This window comes from Sturnira hondurensis, unplaced genomic scaffold (genome assembly GCF_014824575.4).
Source record: "Sturnira hondurensis isolate 20B ecotype Veracruz unplaced genomic scaffold, ASM1482457v3 Scaffold0004136, whole genome shotgun sequence".
NCBI lineage: Eukaryota > Metazoa > Chordata > Mammalia > Chiroptera > Phyllostomidae > Sturnira > Sturnira hondurensis.
Genome location: NW_028076767.1, coordinates 55183524 through 55198714, shown reverse-complemented (window position 1 = coordinate 55198714; position 15191 = coordinate 55183524). Strand labels below are relative to the sequence as shown.

General features: G+C 39.8%; 1 protein-coding gene and 1 pseudogene across 9 annotated transcripts in view; one reads left to right on the top strand and one right to left on the bottom strand.

The window, feature by feature from the left end:
* Window positions 1-15191, top strand: part of PKP4 (plakophilin 4) — a 245663-nt gene that overhangs the window by 32041 nt on the left and 198431 nt on the right. For 3 of the 9 annotated variants that reach the window (XM_037044657.1, XM_037044656.1, XM_037044655.1), the window contains exon 1: window positions 7502-7566. The exons of 2 other annotated variants lie outside the window; for them this stretch is intronic. In XM_037044657.1, the coding sequence (XP_036900552.1) occupies window positions 7509-7566 (58 nt within the window). In that variant the 5' untranslated portion in view covers window positions 7502-7508. Of the gene's footprint in view, window positions 1-7500; window positions 7567-15191 lie in introns of those variants that run through there. 4 more of the 9 variants (XM_037044658.1, XM_037044662.1, XM_037044665.1 and 1 more) reach the window with 3 other exon arrangements.
* LOC118985175 (POU domain, class 5, transcription factor 1-like) lies at window positions 739-2633 on the bottom strand (annotated as a pseudogene).

Sequence of the window (15191 nt, the reverse complement as noted above, 5' to 3'; positions counted from 1 at the left end):
TTACAAATGACATACTGAAACCTTAAGGTATTAAATAGAATGTTTTCAACTGGCACAAAACCTTGTTAAAATGCATTTGTATAAACTATTCAATGGTTCTGTAATATTTGATCATTTACTGGTTGTCTTCACAATTTTTGGATGCATGTAATAACAGTAAATATACAGTTTATACACCAGGAGAAGTCTGTGATTTGCTGAAGATCTCACAGCTGTTGCATAATAGAATCAGAAACCAAACCTTAGTTTTTGGACATGAAAAGGAAACGCCTTTGTTTGAGTACTCTCTTGCTCTGAGTTATTGCAAGAGATGTCATATATTAAAAAATACCGATGAATTTAGAATTTTGGTTTGGGTATAATGTTTATATAATTTTTCCATTTAAACTTAGATGCACTTGTGCTGAAAGAATTTGAATGTTGGAATAGTTTGTGCAAATACATTTACACACTTTTTTCTTTATACTGTTTTTGGTTGCTGAATAAGAACATTGTGTATCTGCTGCTGGGCATACTCCTGGCTCATAGGACTCAGTGGTGTTGAATGAGTGGAATGGAATGAGAAGGGAAAGAAGAAGGGAAGGGAAAGCAAGGGAAAGAAAAATTAATTTTGCAAGTGTTTTTGTCTTGGAATAGAGGCTCTCTTGAGAATAAATATGGTGATGAAATACATCTTTAAATAAGTTAAATAGAGAACTCCTGAGATGTACCTAAACCATAAATGAAATGTTGATTTGCTCAATCGTTTGCCCTCTGGCAACTGTTGCAGACCCACACTCTCAGCTAGGTCCTTCTCCAGCCCAAACTGAGGGATATTGTGACTAGTCTGCTGCAGGGCGGGCTTTGGGCACTACAGGAACGTGTTCTCCAGGTTGTGCCTGACTCATTGTGCCTGATACTCATTTGCTTTCTCTTTCAAGCCTGCACACAGGTGTCTGTTTTGTGTATCTCCTGTAGATTCTGGTTGTTGTCAGCTTCCTCCACCCATGGTAGGGGCTGCAGCTTACATGTGTTCTTCAGACAGAGCTGCAGAGCCTTAAAGTGACAGATGGTTATTCAGCTCAACACTATTCAAAAGAGAACCCCCAAGATGAGTCCCACATTGGTCTGGGTATATATACCAGGGTGATCTTCTTCTGCCTCAGGAGCTTGGCAGATTGCTCCAGTTCTTTCTGCAGAGCTCTCGTGTCCTTGTGGTTTGGCTTCACCTTCCCCTTGTCCAGCTTCACGGCCTCAGGCAGGGCAGCCCAGGGCTTGAGGGAGGCCCCCTCAGATTTGCTCTTTACCCTGGCTCCTGCCTTGCTCTCATATCGGGGTGAGGGGTTGTGTTTCCAGGCTACCTTGGTGTACCAGCCCCACTCCAGCCTAAGGTCCACAGGAGGCCATCCCACTGCAGAATTCATATGGGGGGCACAGAAGAATCCCCCACACCATGGACCCTAGGCCAAACCCCAGACCAATTCCCCACCTGTTAGGAGGGTCCTGGGAACTCATCCAGCTCCCAGGATCAACCCAGTGTGGCTTCTGCCCTCCTGGCCCATTGCCTCCACTCTACTACCATTGGGGGCGAGAAGGCAAAGTTAGAAGCCAGTGTCTCACCATGGGAAGGACGGTGCCCCAAGCTGGAGCCTGGTGAAAGGAAGGCTCTCCAAGGCACTGCTCTTGATACATCTCTTCAGTTTACTTCCTCTACATGCAGGAATCTATTATTTTGCTTTTTAATTAATTTTTTAAAAACAAGAAGTTCCATTCAGGTACAGGGAAGTTATTTTTTTCCTTCAGAAACCATGTAATTTTAGGTATGAAATTTATGTACTATCTTAATTCTTTCAATATTCTGTGACTGGATAGTCACATATCCAAGCTCTTTTTGAATTATTATTTACAGTAACTTCCTAGAGTTTATGCTTCTAAAAGTCGTGAAGTCAGTTTTAATGTGGTTAAACTATCTTAGTCTTTTTGAGTTTGTGTCTCTGACGAAGAATTTTCTGAAGCTAAAAATTGCTTGTTAGGTGAAAATGATATGTATCCCTTTCTCTACCCTGCATGTATTGTATCTCATACCCCCCCGCCACCACCACTTGGAGTTCCTCTGGCGTGCCTGGAACCTTCTTCTACACTCTAAAGTGTTCCTGGCATCTGGGGCTCAAAATGTTGGTTTTCTTGACCCTTGACCTCCTGCCTTATCTCTTAGCTGGTTGAAGCCAGATGGTTTTTTGCCAAGAGTCCCTTTCCTCTCAGGTTCAAAGTTTATTAACCTTTTTTTTTTTGAATGTCAGAGTATCAGAAACTAAATTCTGCTACTAAATTTAAGCCCTGTGTTATTCATGTGGCTTACAAAGCCAAATGAGGCTTATAAAGTTTTCTTGCCATTTGGAATCGGAAAATAATTTGTAAAGTTATATTTATCAAATAAAACAAAAGTATATATGATAAAAACATCTACCAAAACATTAGCGAGATATAAGAGGGAGACATTATAATGGGTGAGGGGAGTCGGGATTTCTCAGGTCTTGCTCTAGGGCTGATGGCTCTAAATCCCTGGCCACAGCCCTCCTTACCCCACCCCGTCATCAACCTTCTTCGGAAAAATAACCAACAGTGTAAACCATTTTTCTTTACCTGTTGGTCATTGTTAACGAAACAGTTAGGGGAAATCGTCTTGTCCTCTAATTTCATTTTTAAATAGGCATATAAGACATACTGGATAAAACTATTGGATTTATGTAAACTGTTTTTAGTCAGTTTAAGAGTGTGCAAATAATTAATACCAGATGGCATCTACCTAGGATTTTTGAAGGGTGAAATTGGTATAGCTGTAGCCAATATGTGTGAATTTAGCTTATGAACAATTACTGTGCCAGCAGATTGGTTGGTGCCACAGTGAACATGTCGACAGCAAGGGGATTTAGAGCATTAGTTGTCTGGCTTTTTTTCCCTGCTAGGCTTCTGGTACCTCTGTGATAACAGACAGTTGGCGAATCAAATTTTAAAAACTCTTCACAGGGAAAACAAATCTGATATTTCCAAGGGCACGCATTTACTGGAATTTTTTGAGGGGGTTAAAACCCACATAAGTAAATTAGATCCACTTTTTCATAAACTTTCAAAAAACCTATCACAGATACTCACTTTTTGATGGCTGCTTATTAAAGATACTATTGGGCTTTAAATGGTGAGAGTGCCTTTCCTGTCATAGGTGGTTGAAGTCAGGAAGTGGGAAATACCAAGTCAGAATAAGCCATCTCCTCTTCCTCCGTCCCTGTTCTCTGCTCAGCTCCCCACGGCCTGCTGGTTTCCTCCACTGCTCTGCTCAGGCTTTGCTCTGAGAAAGTCAATGAAGTCAAAGTCAAAGTCAAAGTCAACCCGATGAGGGTTTTCCACACATCATCTTGCCCAAGCAGCACTAGACCCCATTGCCTACCCATTCCTTGGTGAAATTTCTTCCTTGCTATTAGGATATAATTGTGTATGTGTGTGTATCTCCTTTTATCTTTCTGACTCCCATTTCTTAAGTTCTGTTTTCAGCTGACTACTTTCCTGCTTATTCTCTTAAGTTACCTTTTCTCTCCTAATGAAAATATTATTTATATTTACAATAGAAAATACGGAATAATAAAAAGCATAGAATCTTCACAATTTCGGCACTTAGAAACAATGTTTTGGCCTTCTTTCTTTACTGATATGGAATCAGGCTACATAAACACTCTTTATACATAGAATTCTAGTTTCTCCTTACTTAATAGTATGTATTTACCAAACAAGTTTTAATGTTGTCCCTGTTTCAGATTTTAAAAACCATTATAATTAATATACAAGTAAAGTCAAATAATACCAAAAGGCATATAATAGTCCTTTGATCCCTCTTGCCTCATACACTTTCAGTTGTTTTAGCTGTTTTTTTCCTGATATTCATCTATTTGTTTTTATTTTATTTTATTTTTTTAAAGATTTTATTTATTTATCTTTAGAGGGGAAGGGAAGGAGAGAGGGAGAGAAATATCAATGTATGGTTGCCTCTCATGCGTCCTCTGCCAGGAACCGGGAACTGGAACCGGGAACTGGCCTGCAACCCAGGCATGTGCCCTGACTGGGAATCGAACCGCGATCGTGTGGTTCGCAGGCCCATGCTCGATCCACTGAGCTACACCAGCCAGGGCCTCATCTATTTGTTTTTAAATTAACATGGTTATACTGTTTTTGAATCACAGATATTAGACATCATCTAATTATTATGTAAGTGTAAATGGCTGTCATCCCCTTTCCACTCTTTCCATTTTTCTTAATATTCATATATCACATTAAAAAATTAAATCTCTATTCATTGTTTGCCTTATTTTGATTATTAAATATTATTTATCAATGAGCTAACTAGTCACTGGTCTTTATACAAGTTTTTTTCCCCCTCCAGTATAAATATATCCCTAATTTTTCCATTTTCTTCATTTTGTTTTGATCTATGGCCAACTATTCTCATACCCTCCTTCAGTCTCTTAGTACCATTTGCTGTGTGGTGGTCAGTCTGGCAGATAATAGTGAGTTCCATCATCCTTTTTTGACCCACCTGCTTGGGGCCAGCTCTCTGTGTTTCTGCTCCACGTGGGGATGGTTGCTCTGTAGGCCTGCTTCGCAGTGTCATTGGCCCTGAGTAACCCTCATCAAGGGAGTGGAGGGATTCCCGACATTCCCGCGTGTCAGGAGACAAATTCCATGATACAATGATGATGTTACAAATCTGGGGATTTCAGAAGCCCTCTAGTCCTGATGCTAGCTGTGAGTGTGGTTCACCCCAGCCTTCTGATTTGTGTGTGCCTTCTCATTCGTTAGCATACTTTTCCTTGGTGTTTTAGAAATGCTGGTCTAGGTCTGACCATTGGTTTTTTTCTCGTTTCTCCTTCCATACTCCCTGCCTCCTTCAGGGAGTAGATCCCTTCCCTCATCTTCTTTTCATTGTTCTGTGTGATTATTGATTGCGTGCTGACATCTTTTGGGAAGAAAGGAATAGAATCTAAGGTGCAAAATTCATTTAAAATGAGGCTGACATTTTCACACTTAAGGAAGTAGGCGGACTCTTGCCATTATAAAACCCAGATCATTTTCTTAAAATACAGGGATTTTTAAAGCAGGGGGTCCCCAAGCCCGAGGCCACGGATTGGTACTGGTCTCTGGCCTGTTAGGAACTGGGCCACAGAGCAGGAGGTGAGTGGCCAGCTAGCTAGTGTAGCTTCTTCTGTATTTACAGCCACTCCCCATTGCTCACATTACCTCCTGAGCTCCACCTGTCAGATCAGCTGAGGCATTAGATTCTCATAGGAGCACAAACCCTACTTGAACTGCGCATGTGAGAGATCTAGGTTGCGTGCTCCGTATGACAATCTAGTACCTGATGATCTGAGGTGGAGCTGAGGCGGTGATGCTAGTGCTGGGGAGCTGCTGCAAATACAGATTATCATTAGCAGAGCGGTTTGACTGTGCAGAGAACATAATAAATCAGTTACTTGCAGACTAATAGCAAAATCAGTGAGTGGTAAGTGAGTTGATGTGCTTCAGTTGTACAACTGCATCTGGTAGCAGGCTTAAAGTCAGAATCCAGTATTTATTTTAGTCCACACATAGCCTGCCCATTATTTTATTTACCCTTCTCTTTCCTACACTGTGCACTTATCTCAGTCAACAGTTTCAGTAAGCCCACAAGCTAACCCTAGCTAAAATAAGTAAAAAATAAACCTCACTGGAGAGCTTCTTTGAAAGCGGGGAGAGACCCAATGATGATACAGCAGAAGACTATAAGACTGCCAACAAAAAGAAAGCTGCATTTAAAAGACCAAGATTCCTACTTAAATTACAGGTTCATTGCAACAAATGATTCACATTCTCCAAACCTGTTTTGTGTAATGTGGCAGCTGGCTATCCAACGAAACCATGAAACCTTCAAAATTGCTTTGGCACATGGTGACCAAACACCCTGAATTAAAAGACAAGCCTTTGGAGTTTTTCAAAAGAAAACAACGTGAACGTGAACAGAAGCAATTATTGAAAGCCACCACTTCATCAAAAGTGTCTGTTCCGAGAGCATCATTCTTAGTGGCTAACTGTGTTGCTAAAGCTGAGAAGCCCTTTACCATTGGTGAAGAGTTGATCCTGCCTGTGGTTAAGGACATTTGTCATAAACTTTTAGGAGAGGCTGCAGTTCAAAAGGGGGCATGTGTTCCTCTTTTGGTTAGTACCATAACTAGACGAATTGGTGAAACAGCAGAGGATATTGAGGCACAAGTGTTAGAGAGGATTAATGAGTCACTGTGGTACGCAATCCAGGTTGACAAGTCTACCAGTGTTGACAACAAGGCAACAATGCTTGTTTTTCTGCAGTGTATTTTTCAGGAGGATGTGCGTGAGGATATGTTATGTGCACTTTCATTGCCGACCCACACCACAGCAGGAGAGCTGTTCAAGTCCTTGAATGATTACATATCAGGAACCTGAACTGGTCATTTTGTGTCAGTGCATGCATGGATGGAGTGGCTGCCATGACTGGATGGCTTTCTGGTTTCACTACTCAGGTCAAAGAGGTTGCTTCTGAATGTGAGTCTACTCACTGTGACATCCATAGAGAAATGCTGGCTAGCCAAAAAATGTCATCTGAACTAATGTTTTGCAGGATGTGATTAAAATTATCAACCACATTAAAGTGTATGCCCTTAACTCACATCTGTTCACACAGCTCTGTGAGGAGATGGATGCAAAGCACACACATCTTTCCTTGTACACAGAAGTGAGCTGGCTTTCTGAAGGAAGATCACTGGCCAGAGTTATTTAGTTACGAGAACTGCTCTAGAGATTTGTTTTAGAAAAAGTCACCACAGGCAGCACATTTCAGTGACACAGAATGGTCCGCAAAACTTGCTTACTTGTGTGACATATTCAACCTGCTCAACAAACTCAATCTGTCACTTTAAGGGAAAATGACAGTGTGTTCAAGTTGGCAGATAAAGTGGCTGCATTGAAAGCCAAACTGGAATTATGGGGGCGACAAGTGAACATTGGGATGTTTGACATGTTTCAAATATTAGCAGAGATTTTAAAAGAGACTGAGCCAGGGCCTTCTTTCTCCCAGCTGGTGTGTGATAATCTATCAGCTTTCAAAAGAGTTTGAGCATTACTTCCCAGCCACAAAAGACTGCCCAACTGGGAAGGAATGGATCCGCGACCTGTTTGTGGATGAGCCAGGTGAACTGACTTTGTCTGCACTAGAAGAGGATCCACTGCTTGAGATCACAAATGAAGGTGGCCTCAGAAGTGTATTTGAGACAACTTCAAATCTGCATATGTTCTGGATTAAAGTTCTGGATTAAAGGCAGAATATACCGAGATTGCCACAAAAGCGCTGAAAAGCCTGCTGTTTCCAACATCCTGGCTTTGTGAAGCAGGGTTTTCTGCAGTGACAGCAACCAGAAGGAGATTACAGAGTAGGCTGGACATCAGCAACACACTGTCTCTCATCACCCCAGATGGGACCATCTACTTGGAGGAAAACAAGTTCAGGGCTCCCACTGCTTCTGCATTATGGTGAGTTGTATCATTATTTTATTGTATATTATAATGTAATAGTAACAGAAAAAAAGTGCACAATAAATGTAATGGGCTTGAATTATCCTGAACACCCCCTCCCCCCCACCTCCCACCTGGGTCCATGGAAGAAAAACTGTCTTCCACGAAACCAGTCCCTGATGCCAGAAAGGTTGGGGACAGCTGCTTCAAGTGATTCACTGATAGAGAGGGAAAAGCTGTTTACTCTTATTTCTCATTATACGTCAACTCCAGATGCTCATCTCTTATTCTATTTTAGGCATGTTGCTGTTTTCAGTACTTTAGGACAATAGGTTATATATTTTGATGGTTTTTTAAAAGGTTTTATTTATTTATTTTTAGAGAGAGGGAAAGGGAGAGAGGGAAACATCAGTGTGTGGTTGCCTCTCACATGCCCTGTGTTGGGGACCTGGCCTGCAACCCAGGCATGTGCCCGGACTGGGAATCAGATGAGCAACCCTTTGGTTCTCAGGCCAACTGACCCACACTAGCCAGGACAGTCATATATTTTCATCATGTACATTCGTAAAGTTATTTCACCTTAGTATTGAAATTTTTTTTTTTGTAAACTGGAAGGGGAAAATAACTCAGTTTAAACCAGAAACACTTCTTAGTAGTAAAAAAAAAATGACCCTTTGTAGTCTTACCTGAAGTTCTGTAGAAATATCATGTGTCAAAAATATACTGTGAACTAGAAAGCCATTTGCAATAGTGTGAATAAGTAATTTTAAAACATACCTTAGTTATTTGAAAGTAGATGAGCAAATTATGAACCTGCTATGCCTGACATGGTGATTAATAACAGAAAGGATGATTTGTTTTGAAATAAAATATTTGAACTAGACAATTACAGAAAAAATTGTTTAACATGATAGTAGGTTACTTTCATTATTCAATTTTTTTAATTTAGAAATTTTAATACGAAATTTTCTAAACCATTTGCATGGCTGGTGTGGCTTAGTTGGTAGGAGCTTCATCCCATAACCAAGAGGTTGCAGTTTGATTTCCAGTCAGGGCACATACCTAATTTGCAGGTTTAGTACAGGTTGGGCATACGGGATCCCTGGTCCATGCATTTCTGCTCCCCATGCTCCTGTAGAAGGCAATCAGACAGTGCTTCGTTCTCCCATCGATGTTTCTCTCTCATTCTTCCTCTCTAAAGAGCAATGGAAAAATATCCTCAGGTGAAGATTTTTAAAAAAGAAGAAAGAAATTTTTTAAACCAACTGCAAAGACTTTTTCAAGGTACTGAGTATTTTTATTTCAGATAAAGTGCATCTTGCATTTCTTTTACCATATTTTGCCATGTATAACGTGTACTTTTTTTGCCCAAATTTTTGAGGGGAAAAATAAGGGTGCACATTATACATGGGTAGCACTAATTCTGTATCTATGTAAGTGTTTTTAATTCTTTTATTTATGCTTATGTATTAAAAGTATAAATCCAGAAAGCATTAATGATATCTGTATGCAAAATAATACTCTGGAATACAAAATCCAGTTTTGTTGTTCTTACAATGAAATTGCAACGAAAGCAATTTCAGCCAGCAATTCAGTGAAATGAAATGAAGAGTGACATGTTGTCCACAGAGTAAGATACATGATGCCGATTTTTATCCACATGATGATAAGGTAGATAATACCACAAAGTCGAATTAAGAAATTAAAACGAAAGGTTTTTTTCCTGAAAGTTTGGGTCAACAGCATGGGAGCACATTATACATGGCAAAATATGGTCATTTGTAAGCAAATAGTTATTAAAAACCAGCTAGAAATTACAGTGTTGCTATTTGCTTCTGTAAACTGGGAAATATTTTAACTCTTTTGAATCTGTTTCTTTCCAGTGAAGTGAGGATAATTCCTAAATCTCAGGTTTTGTGGGGATTTCCTTTTTAGCACAACAAGGTTAAATAAGTGATTATTCTGTTTTTTAAACTTCTGCATTTTGGGTAATAAAAGAAATGATTAAAACACTATTGTATCTTTTTTTTAAGAATGAGAGCCCTGGCTGGCGTAGCTCAGTGGATTGAGCCAGAGGCCTGTGAACCAGAGGATCACGGTTCGATTCCCAGTCAGGGCACATGCCTGGGTTGCAGGCTAATTCCCTGCAGGCCAACTCCCAGCAGGGGATGCACGAAAGGCAACCATACATTGATGTTTCTCTCCCTCTCTCCTCCCCCTCTAAAGATAAATAAATAAATAAAATCTTTTTTTAAAAAGGCAAAAATAAATAAATAAAATTTTAAAAAATCCTCTTAAAAAAAAAGGAATGAGAAAGTCTGAAAATGATAGGACGCACCCCCGCTCCTTCACCCCCCATAATGAGGAAGGTCAGTTAGTTGAACTCACATTGCCAGATCTCTGCTGTTGAGGAAGTTGGCAGTAGGCATCAACAGCCTTAAAAAATAAAAAAAAAGTACATTTGTTCTACAAGTTCTAATGTGTTGTAAGGCAGTAATCACTCACATGGACAGAAATTGTTTTCAGCTGAGTTGTTTAGAGTATTAAAAACTATAAATCTAAATATGTTAATATATCATGCAGTAAAACTTCTATGTAGCCATTAAAGATAGTCATATGTTAAAAATAAAAGGACAGGTGTATGTATGAATGTTTAACCTTTCGATATGGTAAATTGATATCACTTTAAACATATTTTTAAAATGACTACAGTGATAGGCTAACTTTTGCCACTCTGAGTTGGGCTACATTTTTGAGTGCCCTTTGTTTCTCTTGGCTCTTTGCCTAGTTTATAGGTCCAGGTTCCTTTCCTTTGTCTGCTTTTCCTACTCCTTTTTAGTTCCTTGGTTTTGTTCGCCTGATGCTAGATATAAACCACATGCAGAAAATACTGACAAAGAAGAAGTTATCTCCTCTTTTTAAAAGGTCTTACAATTCTTTAAAATGTGGCTTTAGAAAATGGTCTCCCAGTTTTTCTGGAAATTTATAGTGTGGTGATTAAGAGCTGAGAAGTCAGGTAGGCTTGGGCTTGAATACAGACTGTCACTTGTTAGGTGTGTGACCTTGAGGCATGTTATTTTACTTCCTTGCTTCTGCATTCTCAACAGTAAAACAGGGATAATGTAACTCAGTTTTTTCTTGAAGATTAAATGATATAATATTTGTAAAGTGCTCAGCGCTGTCTGACTCATATAGGAAATATTTAATGGATGGCTGCTGATGTTGCTATTACAGCATTAACTCTTCACAGATGAGATGCTTGTTTCTCAGACATGTTTCAAATACTGTTTCAGTTCTTTAAATCTCAGTAAGCATTGCTTTCTCAGTGTATAGTCACCAACCTCTCCACCCCAAACAGATCAACAGATGTTACGTGTGGGATAAAACTCAAAGATTCATCTAATGTTTTGTGAGTATTGTAAACATATATGGAGTATGGCAGAAAGAGAATGAGGAAAAGAAAAAGCCAGTGTATTATGAATGGATGATTGCCTTAAGGCAGTCTGAGGATGGGCCACATGGGGGGATTCTGAATTGCACGGCTTGCTGTATGTTTTTAAATGAATGTGAATATAACATTAGAAGTTGCAAGGTGATTTGAAATGGGCAAAGAAAATCTATCCAGATGTAAAAAGCATTTTTACAGTCTTTACTACATTCTCATGATGAACCCTGTATTTTGGTAGTTTGCTTCAGAATGGTTGCTGTGAAATGCTTTAAAAGTGTTAACATTTATCATGTTACTAGTTTTACATTGTGTTCCAAAAATGTTAACTGTGTTGTGAAAAGTAATTTTGTTTCTTGGGCCTCATTTTCCCTCTCAGCATTCCTCTAGTGGTTGTAATCGTCGGGGAGCCAATTTCTTATGCTGACGGTGGATGTAGAGTCGTTTCTTCAGGATGCCTCCTCTAATGTCTGGGGACCCTGCAGCATTAAACCAGGAAGATAAGTTGGTAGGGCACTCTTAGGCTATTCTAGATCTTACTGTGGTCTGCTTTGACTTACAGACACTTCTGCTCCTCTTGTTCGGATGGGGTTGTCACCCCTGTGACTGCAGTGGGAGGGTGGTGAGTGGTTTTTTTTTCTCCTCTGGAGGTGGGAGATTCGGGGAGATGCAGTTGCTCTGCCTCTCCTCACCAGACGTAGCTTTCTGCAGCACGGCTGCCGAAGGTGACATCACACAAAAGAGAGCAGAGCTCCCCTCATCACCCACAGATTGAGGCCATGGAGCTGATACATCAGTGCTCCTGAGTCCAACATAAGTGTGGAAGCATATACAGTAAGAATGATGAAGTACTCCACATGAAAGAGGCCGCAGTAAGGTTCTGAAATTAGAATTACTTTAGATTCCCCACATTTATTGAGCAATTTGTTGTGGTAATTAATGGGGAAGGCTTATGAAGCTTCCTTTTAAATACATTAAGACTAAATGACTCATTGGACTTGTCGTTGTTGTTGTTGTTGTTGTTGTTAAAAAAGGCCCCTTTTCTTTAGTACTGTAGATGCATTCATTGTGCAAGAGTACACAACCACCATCCCAAGGGGAGAGTGTTTCAGTGAAGCCTCCACATTAAAACCAGAGCTGGCCCAACAGCCTTCCTGCTGAGCAACCTGCCCCATCCTGTACCTCTGTCAGTGAGGCATGCCACTGACTCACCTGGCTCAATTTCCTAGCTTATTCTTAAAACAACTTATTTCCTTGTGACCTAGTTGTATCTCTAGCTCTAAAGAAACTGTAACACCACTGAGTTTTAGCCAGATAACATTTAACATGTGTCTGTATTTAAGTTAGAATAGCAGAGGTCAGTGTTCTGATAATACTGAAGGATAATTGGGCATGTGTCCACAGCTCTGAAGGAAACTTGGTATTTGTTGCGAGTGGCAAAGCAGAGCACCCCTGACCCCTACTACAGTTTGAAAGCTCCATGGCCTGCCTTCCTGACAGTGTATTATAAATCATGCCATTGTCTTAGTACTTATTCTTCATCCACTTGGTTAGAAACAAGATCAGTTATTTCTGGGGGGGAAATGGTAATTCTTGGACCAAGTAATATACTACCCTTATCCCATAGATTTTTTTCAGACTTATTGAATACAATGAAAGATACTAAAGCACAAAGACAATGGAGAATGAGAGTTAGAAAGTAGGATTCATGTATTGAACAAAGTATCACCTCTCAACACTTGAATTTGCAATTTCTGATTCTATTACTAGGCACAGTAATGTCACATTTACCAGAAAGAGAAGTTGTCATCTGCCAGAAATGTTAGAAAGTTCTAATCATTATACTAATGCTAGAGAACATAGTCCTGAAAGTCATCCTCAGTAGTAAGTAGTTGGTGTTTTTGTGTACTGTATATAAGATAGTTTAATATATTTTACATTCATGAGTAATCAGGGCAGACTAATCTTGCATGTTTGTTTCCTAAGTACTCTATTTTTAGCACTGCTGTCTTTTCTCTCCCGCAGTAAGCTAGAGGGTCCTAACCTGCAGTACAGTGCATGCCCCTGTAGCACAGCAGCAAGCGTGAAGGCCCCAGTCAGCTCAGTTGCTTCTGTAGAGAAAGCAATCATCCCAACTGCCAGTAGTGATAACCTAGTTGACTATACCAGTCAAGGTCTGTTACTAATCATTCATAAATGGTCATTTTTGCCTTAAAATATGTTTTTGTTGTTTAGTAAACATGCATAATAGCAAAAAAAATAAAGATAACCCATCCTCACTAAAACCTGAGTTCTATAGCAAAAAGGCACAAAAATCTTCTATTTATAGATATTTTGTTTCCCTGAGCAACAGAAAATGCAGTTCTTATTGGCAGCAATGCCATGGAAAAATATAATCTTGCAGATGGGAATAGCCTCCATTTTTTTTAGGGATGTACTTCCAAGTCAAAGTCTATGGCATCAGCCATGGAGTTTTTGACAGCATCCGTGAGGGCGAGGTAACTCTCCTGTGGTGCCATCCCTGGGCACCCTGGACTCCAACTTCTCTTGCCACTTTGGGGCCTGAGCCAAACAAAAGCAGCCTGTATGTAGCTGATGAAGTTGTGATTCCAGACTAGGTCCTTACTCTTTTTCTGCTGGCCTTCTCCATCAGAGTGAACTACCAGGCCCTGTAACCCTGGTGTATCCAAACTGAGTTCCTAGCATTGGTTCTTCCTCCTGTTTTCCCTGGTTTCATTTTGATACCAGACATAAAGCATAACTCATCTTTGATTTTTCTCCTTCCCTTGCCCCCATGTCCAGTCAGTTATTGTGTTATTAACTTACTTGACTTATTTCTGTAATACTTCTGAAACCTACATTCTCAGTGTAATTCCCACTTCCATTTTTCTTCCTGCCTGAACTTCTGAGATAACCTCCTGTCCCCTTTTCTTCCCAATCAGACTAACATGGTGTAGCTAACGTGGTCTTCCTGAAACATAAAGGTCACGGCATCACTCTTCCATTTAGATTTTTCCATTGGAGCCCTAAGGCCCCTCATGCAGGGTAAGACTTGGCCTACAGCTATCCTTGCATTTCCCAGGATTTTACATTATCCCTGTTCAGGCATTTTGTCATTTAGTCAAAATGGAATGATTATCATCTCTACACACACTACAGGATGTTGTCTCCATTCTTTCTGACTGTGCTTTTCACTCTGCCTCGAATCTTCTTCCCGTTTCTTTACTCACTGTCCAAGGGCCTTGTACCCTTCGAGGCTCTGCTCAGGTATTTCTTTCACAAAGTTGTTCCTGATCTCCTGTACCCTCCTTCCTCCCCCACACATGTACATGTACACACCATTTCCCACTTTATTTGTACCTCTTTTATTACCTCAGATGCTTTTTAACGGTGTGTATATGGCCATAAGTCTTATTATTTACTTCTGAACTTAATTTCTTTGAGGTCAGCATTAGCCTCTGATTCACTGTTCTGTTTTCTATGGTGACCCACACATAGATCAGTAAATGTATTCAGAGATCTTGATTTTTAATCTTCCCACGTATCCGTGTTTTTTCCTCTACAAAATGCCTTTGCTATTTGGTAATATTTATAAAATTGTATAGGAAATAATGGTAAAAAACAATCCTTGATGAGCTTTAATTAAAGATAATGTTCCTTTGTAATCTAACCAATTTTATGAGGATTTTGTGTTAGTAGTTATGTTCTGTTTATAAGTAGGGACAGATAGACTTCTTATAATAGAAGTGGAATGGAGACATTCCTATCTTTTCATACTTTGCAGTAGAAATCTGTAAAGTAATCTTATGTGTTAAATACATTTTTAATATTTTTAACAAGCCGTGGAAGTTTGTCTGTTGGTGAAGAAATTGTAAGGGTTGTTTGCTGTGACAACTGATTTCCATTCTTCTGTTAATTAGAAAAGGTTTCTCTAAGAAAACATTTTAGATTCCAGTATGAGAGGGAAAGAAATTCAGAGGGATGTAGGTTATCTGCAAGAGGGCGTAGACTAATGAAAAGGTATTTATGTTCTGAGCAACTATGACAATTGTGCCTTTAGTCATTCTTTGTCAGAAGCTCTGTTTTAGACAGAATGGACACCAGAGGGTTATGACTGACCCCCAAATCTTTTTTTTAAGGATTTTACCTATTTATTTGTGGAGAGAGGGGGAGGGAGAAAGGAAGAGAAGGAGAGAAT